A 14,874-nucleotide genomic window follows, 5' to 3' on the forward strand; every position below is an offset into this window, starting at 1 on the left:
TTTTCGTCAAACGTAATGATAAATTAGCCATGACATTCAAGTAATCTGGGCACTGAGAATCACAGAGCTAGTGGGTTTCAGGCACTCAGAGGGGTCTAAACGCCTTCTTGAGCCCCCTGCTCTCCAGGCATCCTCTACCCTTTCCCTGGGCCGCCCTCAGCCAAGCTGCTCTTGGTCCTGGCCTCTTGTTGGGGAAACATTTTGTGACCGAGAAGAGCTTTGCCATGATGGGAGGTGGCTCGGCCAAAGATGGGCAGGACAGGAGGGGAAACGGGTCTTGCCCACCCTTCTCCAGAATCTTTCTCCAGATGATCTACACTCGCAGAAAGGATGCCACTGCTCACCCCGGGATGCTCTGGGTGAAGACACATCCTGTGAGCCTGAAGGGGAGACGGTACCAGGGGCAGCCCCTGCTATGACGAATCCTGGCTGGCTCCAAGCCCAGCCATGAAAGGGCTGAGGAAGGGCTGAGGAGGGCCGAGGCCCTTCCTAAGTGCCACTCAGTCCCCTGCTTTGTCCTAGAGCTGAGGCTGAGCATGCTTTAGAGTCACCCAGGGGACACAGGTTGCTGGGTCCCTCCCCTAGAGCTTCTGATTCGGGAGCTCAGGGTAGGGCCCAGCTCTCAGGTGATGCTGATGGCCCAGGGGCATCTCGCTTTGAGAACCAGCATCTGCGATCCAGTCAGCAGGGACGGGTACGGTCCTTGTGCCCACAACAGAAGGCACAAAGATGAATCAGCCACAGGGCCCTGCTCTTAAGGTCCTACATGGCCTTCCAAAGAGATGCCTACTTCGGGGACCAGAGGGGCCAGCAGTATAGAAGGTGAGGAGGCCCCGCAGACAGCCCTGTACAGCCCCCTCAAGGAAGGGCCCGCTGGGCTGGGGAGAGGAGTAAAGGCAGCAGGATGGCGGACACATTAAGGACCCATTCTTTTGCCACTCTGCGAGGATACCAGTCCTGGGACAACCTGGTCAGGAGCTCCAGGTTGCCTGTCACTGCCTCTGTCCACTCTGGTTTGGGATTTCTCACCCCAGCCAGCTCCCTGGTGGGCACCTGGAGAACTGCGCCTCGCCAGCCCCCTGGGAGGCACTTACAAGGCTGGGGTTCCTGGGGGCCCGCCCTAGGCTTTGCATGCCGTCTTGCTTCCGCTTCCCAGCAACCCCAGGAGTGGGGGACAGCAGCCTCGTTTGATATGAGGAAACCGAGGATCATGCAAGTTAGGTATTTGAGTCCAGCTCCAGCCCTCGACCACGATGCTGTCTGAGGGACCACTTGCTCGCCTACTTTCCATTCGGACATCTGTGCAACGGCTACTCAGTGGCACGCACCATGCTAGACCTTCCCAGCGATCGGCATCGTGTGTGTGTCATGATATTGCTCGTGATGGCTTATGTAACGTCTCTCCTCCTTACCAGACAGCCTGCTCCACGCAGGGAGGGAGACTATTTCCCTGGTAACGGGCACAGTGTCGGGCACATAGTGGGTGCACAGTGTTGGGCACACAGTGGGTGCTCAGTGGATGTTTCTTGGTGCAATGACCAGAGGCTAGAGATGCGGGATACAGCCTCTGCCCTCCACAGCTGATGAAGTCACTGTGAGTCCTGGGGATAAATCCAGCACCGGGTGAGCACGGGGTGCTGAGGCCACAGGAAGGGCCAGGGATTCAGGGCAGGAATACTACAGGGAGCGAGGTTTCGGTAACGAGAGTAGGACGAGGCAGGCGGAGGGGTGGGGGGTGAAAGGAGCACTGCGGGGAGGAAGAGGCCCGTGTGAGGATACGCCCCCGGGTGAGGAACGTGTTGGTCTTTTTGGCTGGGGCTCGGAGCCAGGCAGTAGACAAAACTGAGGGAAGGGGGCCTGGCAGGTGTGCCCAGGCCCCCTCAGTCTGCCCCGAAGGTAGTGGGACAGTGGCAGCCAGGGAGGGTCCAGCAGGAGAGTGACGGGTTGGGCTGCTCCTCGGGGTGAGCGGCCCCCGCTGTAGCGCAGAGGCGGCACTGGAGAGGTGACATGACGAACCGCGGGCGGCGGGGGCAGGTGGGGGGTGGTTTGCGGTGATCTGGAGGGCTCGTGATGGGCTCTGAGCCGCATAGTTGGGAGGAGACAGGTCGAACTTTGGATTATTCTGCAGGTAGACTTAACAGCACCGTGAGGTTAACTCAGTGACTCTCACCCAGGGGCGATTTTGCCCTCACCCCAGGGGACATCTGGCAGCATAGAGACACCTTGGTTGTCACAACTGTGTGGGGGTGGGGTGGGTGCTACTGGCATCTGGTGGGTAGAGACCAGGGAAGCTGCTAAACGTCCTAGAATGCACAGGACAGCCCCACAACAAAGAACTGCCTGTAAAATGTCAATAGTGCCGAGGCAGTAAAACCCTGAGCCGCCTGGCCTGGGTGGAGAGGAAGAGTGTTCCCAGCACTGGGATGAGAAATGCGGGCAGATGGTGGATTCGGAGAGGGAGGTGGTGGGGAAGGAGGACGGCGAGGGTGGTGGGTGTGCCGAAGTCCGGGAACAAGCAGACTGACGTGCGTACCTGCGACGGCCTCGTGCACGCCTGTGCACGGGTGACGAGACGGGGCACAGAGGTTAACTCTCCAGCCCACTGTGAGTGGCAGAGCAGGGTCCGGGGCCAGCGTCCTACCTCATGGGCCACCACTCTTATCCTTGCTCTTTCTGTGACCTCCAGGCCTCACAGTCAAGGCTCCTGTGTCCCTGGACCGGAAGGGCTGGGAGGACCACACAGCTCCATCCTGCAGGGCTCCAAAGCCCCAGGAGGGAAGAGAAGGTGGGACAGGCCTTTCCGTGTGTTGAACCTGCCCCCTCCTGGGTGACGTTTTCCAGGTAGTGACACCAGGGTCCAGCTACAGCTCTGAGAAAGAGCTTGTCCTCCTCCCAAGGCCTCTCGGGAGGAGCCTCAATTCCACCCTCCACTCTGCAAACACAGAAGACATCCTAAGGAACCACTTCCCATTTGTTCAACAAAAGCTAGCAATGTGCCAGGCACAGTTCTAAGTGCTTTACACATATTAGCTCATTAATCATCACAACAGCCCTGTAAGCCCTGTATTATCCCCATTTTACAGATGAGGAAACTGAGGCACAGGGAAGTTAAGTAACTTATGCAAGATTACACAGCTCGTGTGTGCAATGGTGGAGCCAGGGTCTGAGCCCAGGCAGACTGGCTGCAGAGTGTAGGCTCTTAACCTGTTGCACTACGTTTCCAACATGCCGAGGTGCAAATATGCCACATCCCCACCCAAGGCAGGGGCGCTTAACAGGGAACGAGAGAAGGGGAACGCCTTCCCATGTGTCCTGGCCAGGGGAAGTTCCAGTAGCCAGGTTACCATCCTCAACCAGCCGTGTCTTCACTCTTGCATCAAATGTTTTCTCCAACCCTCAGTTACATGGAGTAACACCCCTGCCCCTCCCCAACTATGGGGGCTGCACTGTGTAGCTGAGGTTCTTGCCAGGTCCATTCTGCAGGGGGGCAGCTAGAAAGAACCACTAGAGCTGTCTTCCAGAAACTCTTGGAGGAGTGCCCTGGGGGCAGCAGCGGCCAGGGAGTCACCTGGCCACAGCATGAGTGTGACCCACCCAGCGTCTGATGTGGGGAGGCTCCCAGGCACGCCCTCCCCCAGTTCCAGCCCCACCTGTGCTGGGGAGCAGAGGCCAGGCCTCCTTGCCCGGCCTGTCTGATCAGCTTGCCAGCAGCTAAGAAGGGAAGATGGTTTGACAACAACTGAGGGCTCAAGCCCAGCAGTCCCTGAATTTTCCCCAGAGGAAAGTTGATCTGAGAGGGTGCAGGGGAGGAAAAAGTCAGCGCTGGGGCTCCCGTAACAGAGAAGATGAGATCCCAAGGGCTCATCTCCAGCCCCCCAGCTCCCGCCCAGGCTTCCCTGGCTTCAGACAGGCTATGCTGGGAAGCTGAGGACCACAGACACCCCCAAATTCCTCTTTCCAGGAGAGAGTACGGCCGGCTGGCTTTGTTGTCATCTTTTCTGGAACCCTCTAGATTCTGACAGGTCACGAGTGTGCCCAGTGTGCTGAGGGCTGCGAGCCGCCATTAGCACCCGTCATTCCCAATCACACGGCACACTCGACCTGCCAGCCCTGCCTGGGCGACAGCGGGGACGAGACCAAGCGCAACTGCCAGCCCCTGCCCGCTGCTGTCGGGGAGCCCACGTGTCTGTCCCTTCAAAACCAGCCCCGCGCCCCAGGCAGGGAAGCGGCAGCTTTAGAATCAAGCTCAATCCTTGCTCCTGGACGCACCACCCTTTGCTGCCCAGGCCTGGAAATTCCTCTCTGTGGGGTCAGACAGCATGGGAAGTGGCTCACTCGTCCCCACACACCGGGGGGAGGAAAGCTCATGTCCTAGACTCCCGGGAGCAGGGCCACCCTCTCCTCTGTGCATCTCCTCCTTGGGAAACCGTGAGCTCTGGAGGATGAGAACTGAGAGGGGGAGTCTGGGCACGGGACAGCAAGTGCTGTGTGGAGGGAAGGAGCAGAGGGGCAGAAGTCTTCAGCGCCAAGGCTTGCAAGGAAGCCCACCAGCCTGGAGATGTGTGGGGCCATGGTGGCAGCCGGGAGACCCAGGTTTGAATCCTGGGTTCCATTCCTCACTTGCTTTGTGACCTTTGGCCAGTCCCTTCTTTGCTTAGTTTCCCCAGAAAAAATTCTCCGAGGCATGAGCGTTTATTTAAAACCTCTGGGGGGTGCTGGTTCAAATGCAGGTTTTACAGCCTTGCCCCAGAGAGACAATTGCAGGTCTCGGGTACCACAATGAGGATCTTGGGGGCCTCGGATGCTGACTACACTTTGTGGATCCTCTCATGAGGAGCAACACTGTAGGTCATCGGGGAGGAGCAGGAAGGCACCAAGGCAGGGATGGACAGGGTGTGTCACCCCAGGGAGAACCCAGGGCCACACTGAGCCCACTCTGACCAAATCTGGAGCTGGGAGCCCAGCAGGTGCCTCTCTCCGCGGCCTGGGCAGCCACCGCTAAGGCCTTAAGGCAACTCCAGGTGCATAGCACTCCCCTTTTCACTTTGCATAGTTTTTTTGTTTTTCTTCTAGAATTCTAATATGCCCTCCCCACCTCCCACCACTTTCTTCTCCTCCTTTTCACCTATTTCAAGAGACTTTGGGAAGTTCCTGCTTTGTCTCAGCTTTCTGGGGCATTCTGTGACAATCTGAAGATGGGGACTGTGCCCTCCAGAAGTCTGCCCCCGGGCCTGCCAACGCCCTCCCAGCTCCGCCAACCCCACCCCTACCAGGGAGGCAGCTGACCCACAGTCCAAGAAGGCCGAGCCCCTCTGCCCAGCCCTTGGGAGGCAAACTCCACTGGGAGGTTGGAAGGAGTCCGTGGTCCGAGTAACCTAAACCAGCTCTGATGGGGCCCTGCCAGTGGGCAAGAGCACAGATTTAGGCCGTGATGCTTCCTAGCTGGGCGACCTTGATTGAGGTACCACTTTGTGCCTCAGTTTCCTGATCTGCGAACAGGGTGATGATAATACTAACGCGTGCCGAGCACTTACTATGCGCCAGGTGCTGTTGTAAGCGCTTTACATATGTGGACCCATTTAGTCCTTACTCTGTTCCCCCATTTCCCCATTTTACAGATGCAGACACTAGAGGCAGGAAGTTGAGAAACTTGTCCCAGGCCGCTGTACAGTTAGTAATTAAAGGTGTCAACACTCTGGCCTCAGAGTGATTATGCCATTGATTCTATTACCTACACCTCAGACAGCTAGTGGACAATTAAATGAGCCACTTGGCCACTAAAGTGGTAGCAATTATTATTGTTGTTGCTATTGTTTGTCCAACCCTCTTTTTCTTCCACAGCAGGATGTTCAGCCTGGATGAACCAAGGAAATGCACCCACTCTTGGCCATGGGGTGGTCAGAACTATATGAGATGGCACCCAAGAGAGCAAGTCCCTGTTCCCTGCTCTCCTGTACTTGCGCCAAAATAGCAAACCTAGGACCACACTTGTCAGGTCTCCAAGTTGTGGGCTGTAGGGACACCAGTGTCCAGCTGCCACCCTCCCTGAGCACAGGGCTGAGGAGGGGAGGTGGGGGTGGGGCTCCCGAGCCCATAGGCGGGGACTTGGCGGGCATTTCGAAGAGCCCTGGGAGGCAGGCTGGCCACTCACGCAGAAGCTGCCTCCGTTCTGTCAGGAATTCCTAGGAACTCTATTCTTAGGGTGCTTTCTCTTGCTTTTAACTTTGCCGTCTTGCAGAAGTTACCCTGCACAAAAGCAACCCTGCTGTGGCTGTAATTTACACGTCACATCACTTGTGCTGAGCACAGTCCACCCCCTTCAACCCACACCCGCAGGCGCACCTTCCCCTGCCTGCCCTGCAAAAATGGCTTCTGCATCTTCCCAGCCACCCTCCTTCCACTTGTTTGCCAGGAGAAAAAAGTGAAACGTGAAATTGACAGAAGAAAGGGAGGTCGTGGGGGTGGGGGTGGGAATCTCAGCTGATTTGAGCTTTGGAATTTCCCCATTTCCAGGCTGGGCATCACTTCTGCTTGGTGGTCCACATCACCACGGCAACAGCCCCGCCACTGTGGCCAAATGCCCCAGCTTGCCGCCCTAGCTGGGAGCGCCCCAGGAGCCACTTACTGTGATGGTGTTTTCCTTGCTCTGCTTTTTGCTCGGTGATGAGGATCCCAGGTTCTGCGGAGAGAGGCAAGAAACATCGTCAGAGCTGCTCTCCATGTTGGACTTTCTTTTCCCCCATTCAGGTTCCCTGAGGGGGAGGGATTGGTTAAAAGCCCTGTGCTGGGGAAGTTCAGGGATGCTCAGCCTGGCGTTAACTCCTAAGACACCACATTCTGGGCCAGGGCAGGTGGCAGCGTCCCCGATCCCACGCTGTTCCCATGCCTGGTTCAGGCTGGAAGCAAACTGGAGGAAGCCTCCTGCGCGGGCTCTGAGAAAACTGCTCCAAATCAGGTCTCCCCCCTTCTTCTCCCTGTCTGTGATTTGGGGAGTTAACCCCTGCGCTGCCCTCTGCTGGAAAACGGTTCCGCACGCTGCCTGCTGCCTGAAGCAGGGAACCCACTGGGGAGCAGAGAGTTAAGGCAGATCGCAGGCCACCACCTCCTGGCTCTGAACACTCAGCACATGACATTTTATTCTGAAACCCCCAGGTCCAAAACATCAAACCCTAAATACACATTGTGTACACTGGGGTGCTGCTCAGCCACCTCCCTGCCTTGTCGCTCTCCCCATGCCGTGAGCCAGGAGGGATTTCCCAGCCAGGATGAGTTTCAGCTTCCATTCAGTCTCTAGATTGCCTTTTTATGTCTTCCCTGTTGCCAGCAAGAACACCAGAGTCCCACCTGCCCACCCACAGTGCCTCGGGGTAAGCCTGCTTCCCAGGTAGCCCTGAGCCCTCGGGTCCTTAGCAGCCTGCCAGAGCCCTGCGATAGTTCTTGTAGGGAAAACTGGTGCACAAACACCACTTTTGTCCTATGAGCCTAAAGAGGATGCTCCATTCTGGGTATTCCTTGTTCTATTAGCAATTATGTTAGGGATTCTATACTAGAAGTCCCTGAGCAGAACCTAGGGTGTCTCCTGTCCTGAGCCCCACAATGACCTGGGAAGCAGGCTTACCCCAAGGCACTGTGGGTTGCCATCACACATGTGCCCCTGGACTTACACATTTCTTGGCAGAATGTAAGGAAGTGGCCATCACTGTATAGAGAAAGGTCAGAAGAAGCATGGAAGGGCTTCTCCAACGAGTGTCAGGGGAAGAAGCATCCCCCAGAACCCCCCAGGCTAGCACAACCCTGGACACCTGGCAGGGTGAGCACTGGTAGGTGGGGGCCAGCGCCTGCATCAGGAACCCATCGGTGAACCGGGCCAAGGAGGGAGCTTGACCGAGTCCCTGCCATGGTCTCATTCCCTTACTCCCACACAGCCCTACTCGGGCTGGTAAGTTAACTCACGAAAACCCATATCCTAAGCAAAAAGGGACCTTGTAGAGCATCCACTTCACAGACAAGAAAATGACTACTAGCCTTGAGACCCTGGTCAAAGAATTGGACTTCTTTGAGCCTCAGTTTCACCATCTGTGAAATGGATTATCACTGGTCCTCAAGCTTTGTGGTGTATCAGAATCGACTGAGGAAACTGCCCAAAATAGAGTCCCAGCTGGACCTGGTCCAGCAGGTCCCAGGTGGTGCCAGCGTCTCTGATGCGGAATCTGCAGACCTCACTTGGAGGCCTGCGGATGCACCTTCTGTCATTTCACTGAGGCGCCTCTACTTATGGCCACTCCTCTAGCGACCCCAACAGGCTCCGGGGAAACGTCAAGCTTGTGGCCAGCTACAGCTTCCACAGACATTTTCGGTGCATCAGCTTCTCCAGCCGGCCCACCCAGTTCCCTCCCAAGCTATCAGCTCTGCCCCAGGGCACTTGCCAACACTGCCCCGGGAAGAAGGCGGAGGCTGCAGGGTAGGAGGTGCCAGTCACCAAGGACAAGAGACAAGTATAGGCCTTTCTCCACAAGTTCCTTCAGGAGAGACACTGGCCAAGAAAACACATGCCAGGAAGAGGGCAGGGTAGCCATGGGGATGGATTCTGTGGTCTGCAGGAGTCTCCCTGCCATGGACAGACACTGCCACCACCACGGTGCTCCCACTGTAGGGAGGACGACCAGTGCTCCAGCTGCCTTGGCAACAGCCTTCGAGTATACAGGTTGATGCTGGTGAGGACAGCCATGAGGAGCTGGAGGAGGAGGAGAACGAAGGTGAAGGAAGCGTTGCAAGAGCTACTGCCCACTGAGTGCTTACTGTGGCAGGCGCCAGGCTAGCCATCTGACACGCTTAATCTCGTTTCATCCTCACAGCCCAGCAAAAGTTAAATGGCATCGACTTCATTTTGCAGATCATGAAATTGAGGCTTGCAGAAGTTAAATTCTGCAGGGTCACAAGGCTAGTAAAGAGAGGTGTGGAAACTGCAATCTGAGCCTACATAACTCTTTCCTCTATCTTCCGCCATCTCTCCATTTGGAGACCCAGGACAGTATCTTGTTTTCCAGATGTCTTTTCAGGAGCGGCAAAAATGATTTCCATTATCCACAAACATATATTTTGGGACCACTGTGTACAAGGCTCTGTAGAATGAGGCTGGATGTGGATGTCACATTTCCTCCCTATAACCTGGCCAGGACAGAAATACAAGTAAATGGCATTGAGAGGTGGGTGTTCTGTGTGTGGGCGTCAGCACCTTCTCTGGTCTCTGCCCTATTAGCTGTGGACGACTTCGACGGGTGCAGACCAGGGTGGGGCACAGGCAATCTCAGGCTCTGCGTGTGCTGCTGCTAACCTGTGCCGATTACTGTAATTTGGTAAACATATATTGTATACATGCATTTTATATACAGACACACACACACATACATCACCCCGCCCCCCGCCCATAGCATTCTGCTGAAAGGGCCCAGCAGAATGTTATAACACCTACTAGCTAGAAATTGGTTTCTAAATACTATTTGGTATTAAAAGGAAGCCAGGCTCCTTGGAGCTAATTCCACATGCAAAATAGACTTGGAATATCCTCTTGTTCTGAGAAGTAAGAAAGTATTCAAAGGATGACGGAGGGATAACAGAAGGACATAGTCAGCCTACAGGGGCTCCCATGGGCTAAACCTGGGACGATCTGGGCACAGACATGAAGAACGACTACAACTAATTAACTCTAAGGGGAAGGGAGGGGACATTTCTTTACAGAGGAATGCTAGTAAGAATACCCAATGGATTAGGAAACCACCATTTGCAAACCCCCGTGTCAAAAGGGATTCAGGCCGTGATCCTCCTGGATGCCCAAAACACTGCATGAAGAGATTGCTAGGGAAGAGGATATTCACATGGTCTCACGCTGGCACCTTGCAGATTACTGACGAGTTAGCAAGGAAAATGCACCCCTGCAAAGGAGAAATCTGGTAGTCACCACATTAACCAAGAGCGCAAACTAAGCCTCACCAGCAGGGTGCTAACCTGGGAAGGTTAAAACCCAATAAAATGCAATGAGTACTCAACGTGCCCTGCACAGTATTCTTGCCAAAACTGCTTAACCTGAATCTAAGCATAAAAAACAATTATACCAAGAATGTACATCATTCTATAAGACAATTGACCTGGACTCCTAAAGAATAAATAGATAAAAAGTCAACATGGGGAAAAACAAAAGAAAAAATGTGTGAGGGATTGGGTCTAGATGAAAAGAGACCAAAGCACTCACTGTGATGAAATGGTCTGTCCACCCAACAGACTATTCAGCCACAAAACGGGATGGAGTGCTACACGCCACGACACGGAGGAACCCTGAACACACACCAAGTGAAAGAAGCCAGACACGAAGGACCACATACAGCATGATTCCGTTTGTGTGAAATTTCCAGAATAGGCAACCACATAGAGACAGAAGGTAGAATTAGAACAGTGAGTGCCTAAGGCTCGGGGGATTCTTCTTGGGGTGATGACAATGTTCTAAGATCGACTGTGACGATGGTTGCACAACCGTGAACATACTGAAAACCACTGACTTGTACATTTTCACTGGATGAATTGTATAGTTATGTGAGTTCTATCTCCATAAAGCAGTTTTAAATAGAGAAAGACTAAAGAGACACAGTGACCAGGGTATCCATGTGTGAACTTGAATGGATCCTGGCGGGGGAGAAAAGCAGCCATAAAATGCATTTGGGGAAAACTGGGGAATGTGAACATGAACTATATATGTTGGGTGATGTTATTGAATTAATGTTTTCTTAAGTGTTATAATTGTATTCTGATTCTATCTTCCCCCTTAGAGATACATTCTTAAATATTTGCATTTAAAACAATATATCAGGAATTTGCTTTAAAATAGTCCAAGGGGACAGTGGGATTAGGGGGAGGGGATGGGAGCAGAAATGAGACAAGACTGGCTGAACGCAGGCAAATGTTAGACTTAAATGATACTTTATTATATTAATAGCATTCCCTCTGCTTTCGTAAAGGTTTGCAAGTGCCTATAATAAAAGTATTTTTAAAAAATTCCCTTTGGCTATGATTCCAGAGAAATCTTTTCCTCCATTTATTTCTTAACGTCCTGACCCCAGCTGGGCAGCTCTGTTGTCACCCAGAGGGCTGACAGAGGGTGGCACCACACAGTAGGTACTGGTAAACTGTGGCGGGTCATTCACAAGTGATTGATTCAGCAAATGCCTGCTCCAAATGTCTTCCCAGCCCATGTCCTCTCCCTGAAGATAATCTTCTGGACCCCATCCCTTCGGCAGGTGGGGTCCTGTAAGAAACCCCTCCACGGCTTTTCAGTACTGTTAGGATAAAACCTGAGCTTCTTGTGAAAGGCCTGTGCAGACCCCTCCAGCCCATCCCCCGCCATCCACCTGCCAATTTAGTAAGCCACAGTGCACTCAGCCTCCATGGGTTCTTGAAAACACCACACTCCTTCCCCCCTCTAGGCATCCACATGTCTTGTTCCCTGCACCTGGAATGCTATCCCTCCCCTACCTCTCTGCCAGGCTAAACCCTTGCTCACGCTCTGGTCTCAGAATAAATATCTTTTCTCAAGGAGTCCATTCCTGACATCTCCCCCACCAGGCTGGGTCCTCATAGCATGCACTTCCTCCAGCCCTTATCACTGCTGAAAGTGCAGAATCATTTATCTAATGTCTTTCTCCCACACCGGCTACAAACCTCCATCAAAGCAGGGGCTACGTCTGCCTGTGTCTCAGTGCCTGGCAAAGACAGAAATGCTCAACAGAACGTGTGTTATTGAATTAAAGTGGGGGGTGTAGATGGTAGACATTTAGATCTCACCTCCTTTCTCCACTTTAAACTCCTTTCTCCAATGGGTCCCCCCTTAAGTTTCCAGGCCCTTAGTCCCACTCTCTTTCCTCTCTCCTCTGTCTAGAGGGTCTTCCTGGGGAAGTTCATGGGAAGTCAGAATGTTAGAAGGTGGGTCACCAAAGGCCCTAGACACTGGTGGGCAAGACAGAAGGGGACCGGCTAAATTAGAATGTGCTTCTGCAAAGGCTAGCCAGCCAGCAAGACTATGAGCCTTCGCTCCCTCTCACCAGGTGGGCTCCATTTACCCAGTACCCAGGCAGCTGGCCTGGGGCTGCAGAATTGAAACCCTCCACTGGGTGGCACCAGACAACCACCACCTGCACCCACCCACGCAGGTCTCCCAGGGCTGGATGACGAAGGGGGCAGGTGCCCTCAGCAACTGTTGGCGCCCAGCCGTCAGTTCTACCCACGACAGAGCATGGTGGGGGCGCACTCCCGGTTTCCATGAGAATTACAGCTGCCCTCCCTCTCCTCCAACACTCTAATGCTTGCTCAACGAGGGGCAGCCAGCAGGTAGCAGGAAGAGGACACAACAGGGCTTTTCGTATCTGGAGCTTTTCAGTCTGGGTCTGTCACTGTAACCTTGAACAAGCCACTTTATCCACCCCACACCCTGCGTCTCAAATGGGCATGTGTTCATTTGCTCATTCATTCATTCATTCATGCTTCAGTTATAATGAACTATAATTATTATGAGTTACAATGGACAGCCTGGGATGATGTGTGTAAATTACTCTGCACACTGAGTGTTTGCCAAGTGCTGCATGTACTTAGGGATCCTTTGTCGGTAGTATTAATACTCTCTGTGAATACCAAACCTTCTTAACCTTTTCCTATGCTTAGCCTTGGCACCTTTTTGGAAAACCAGCTCTGTAGGTTCACAAACTAGGATTAAAAAGTCATAGCTTTTGCACCCAAATGTTACCCTTTCACAGCCTGAAAGTAACATTCCTACAGTCCTGGGAACTGGTGAAGGAAGCCGTGTTCACCCTCTCCATGTACTGCAGTATTTATTTTTGTTACTTTGATGATACCTCAACACCCAAGGTTATCATCCAAAAAGAATATTACTCAAATCCACCTGTCTTTAGGCAGCCACTGCCTACCTGGGCCTGGGGCTCTAGAGCTGGCTTTCCCTGAACCCCTAAGACCAGTACCTTCCTTCTAGTTTTCATTTTTTTTAAATAAAAAAACTGTATCTGTCTTCTATAAAAGTAAAATGTGCTCATTTTAGGAGATCTGAAAAACAGTGCAAGGTGTAAAGAAAACAAAGCCACCCATGATCTTAGACCAAGGTTCCCAACCTCAGCACAACTCATATTTCATCTACAGTGGGTTGTTGTGGTGTGCTGTGCATTACAGCATATTTAGCAACACCCCCGGCGTCTACCCCCGAGTTGCCAGCAGCAACCCCTTCCCCAGCTGTGATGAGGAAAATGTCTCCAGATGTTGCCGAATGTCCCCGGACTGAGAAGCCAGATAGAACCACCACAAACGCTCTGGTTTATTTTTCTTCCAGGCATTTTCCTTCACCTAAGTATAGCTTCCCTTCTCCCAAATAAGCCTGACTATACATGCAGCTTGTGCTCTGCTTTCCCTACTCAATATTATGTCGTGAGCATTTTCCGAAATCATTACATTTTCTTCAGAAGAATGCTTTTGAATGTCTGCGTGATATCTTTGGCTAGCTGGATGTCCAGGGCCATAATCCGTTTTATGCATCCCCCGTTGCTGGACAGTTAGGTTGGGTCTGATGTTACGGTGGTGTGAATGATGCTTCAGTGAGCAGCCTTCACAGAAATCAGAACTCCAAATACATTCCAAGAACAGACATTGGAAGAGAAATTCCTCTGTCGATGGCTTATGATGCACACTTGTTAGATCAGCTTCTGAGGCAGAAGTTAGAACAGCACACATATTTTAAATGGATGAGCAACAACTTCACAGTATTTCTGGGGGTGGGGGGAGTCATGTTCTATCAGGGAAGGAGGAACGATTTCAAGGGTGGGAAGCTGTCTCCAACATTCTTCCTAATAATCCCGAGGGGTGGCACAAGCTTTTTTATTGTTGTTGTTAAGCCACAGCAGAACTTAGTCTTCAGAAACGCTCACAACTCAGGTGACAAGTTTCGCTTCAAACTGACGGACAGAAGCTGTGTTGAGAAGGCTATTTGGGGGCTCAGTAAGAAACACACAATGCCAGGGTGACGGGTGACATGGGCAGAGGAGAGAAGGGGACAAGCAAAGCTGCTGTGTACGTACTGTTGACTGTGCCCAGATCCCTCCTACTCTGCCATGCCCCCTAGATGGCAGCACCAGCACCACCTCGGGGCTGGCTGGAAACACACAATCTCAGGCCCCACCCTAGACCTCCTGGATCAGAATCCGCATTTTAACAAGAGGCCCAGGTCACTCAGAAGTCCATCGAAATTTCAGAAGCCCTGAGCTACACCAATGTCCAATTTCTCTTCTAGAATTAATTGAACTGAATCTGAGCCCAACACTCAGCTCCTAAGAGAAAAACTTAATAATGTCTCCAAAAGTTAACACTCTTGCCTGTATTAAAGCTGACTGCCACATTTCAGCGGATTGTGGTAACAGATCAATGGGTCTTTCTTTCAGCGACTTGTCCTTAGGTCCCCCTGCATAAGCAGCTACTGTTACCATCAACATCAGCAATACTATTATCACGATCATCATCAATTATCATTGATCATCATCATCGTTGTCGTCATCATCATCATCACGTGGGGGTCTGGCATTTTAATTCCTGGAAATGGCTGGTGGAGTTTGGAGGCTTCACGAAGAACATCTTCTTGGCAATGTATGGGGCAGACTAAATAAGGCCAGTCCTCAGTCTCGGAGGCACAGCTTAGTGCAACTGGAGACACCGTGGGACCTGGCATCAAATCGCTCTGACCACTGAGTAATCACGTGGCCTGCACAAGTCACTTCACCTATCCGCGCCGCAGCGACCGCTTGCAAACCAGGGGAGCAGTACTGACACCTCCCT

General features: G+C 52.6%; 1 protein-coding gene across 3 annotated transcripts in view; it reads right to left on the bottom strand.

The window, feature by feature from the left end:
• The window catches only part of GAS7 (growth arrest-specific 7), a 222,964-nt gene that overhangs the window by 32,661 nt on the left and 175,429 nt on the right, over positions 1-14,874 (bottom strand). For all 3 annotated transcript variants that reach the window (XM_012653947.1, XM_012653948.1, XM_012653949.1), the window contains exon 5: positions 6,626-6,679. In XM_012653947.1, the coding sequence (XP_012509401.1) occupies positions 6,626-6,679 (54 nt within the window). The remainder of the gene's footprint in view (positions 1-6,625; positions 6,680-14,874) is intronic.

This window comes from Propithecus coquereli, unplaced genomic scaffold, assembly GCF_000956105.1.
Source record: "Propithecus coquereli isolate 6110/MARCELLA unplaced genomic scaffold, Pcoq_1.0 Scaffold435, whole genome shotgun sequence".
NCBI classification, from domain to species: Eukaryota; Metazoa; Chordata; class Mammalia; order Primates; family Indriidae; genus Propithecus; species Propithecus coquereli.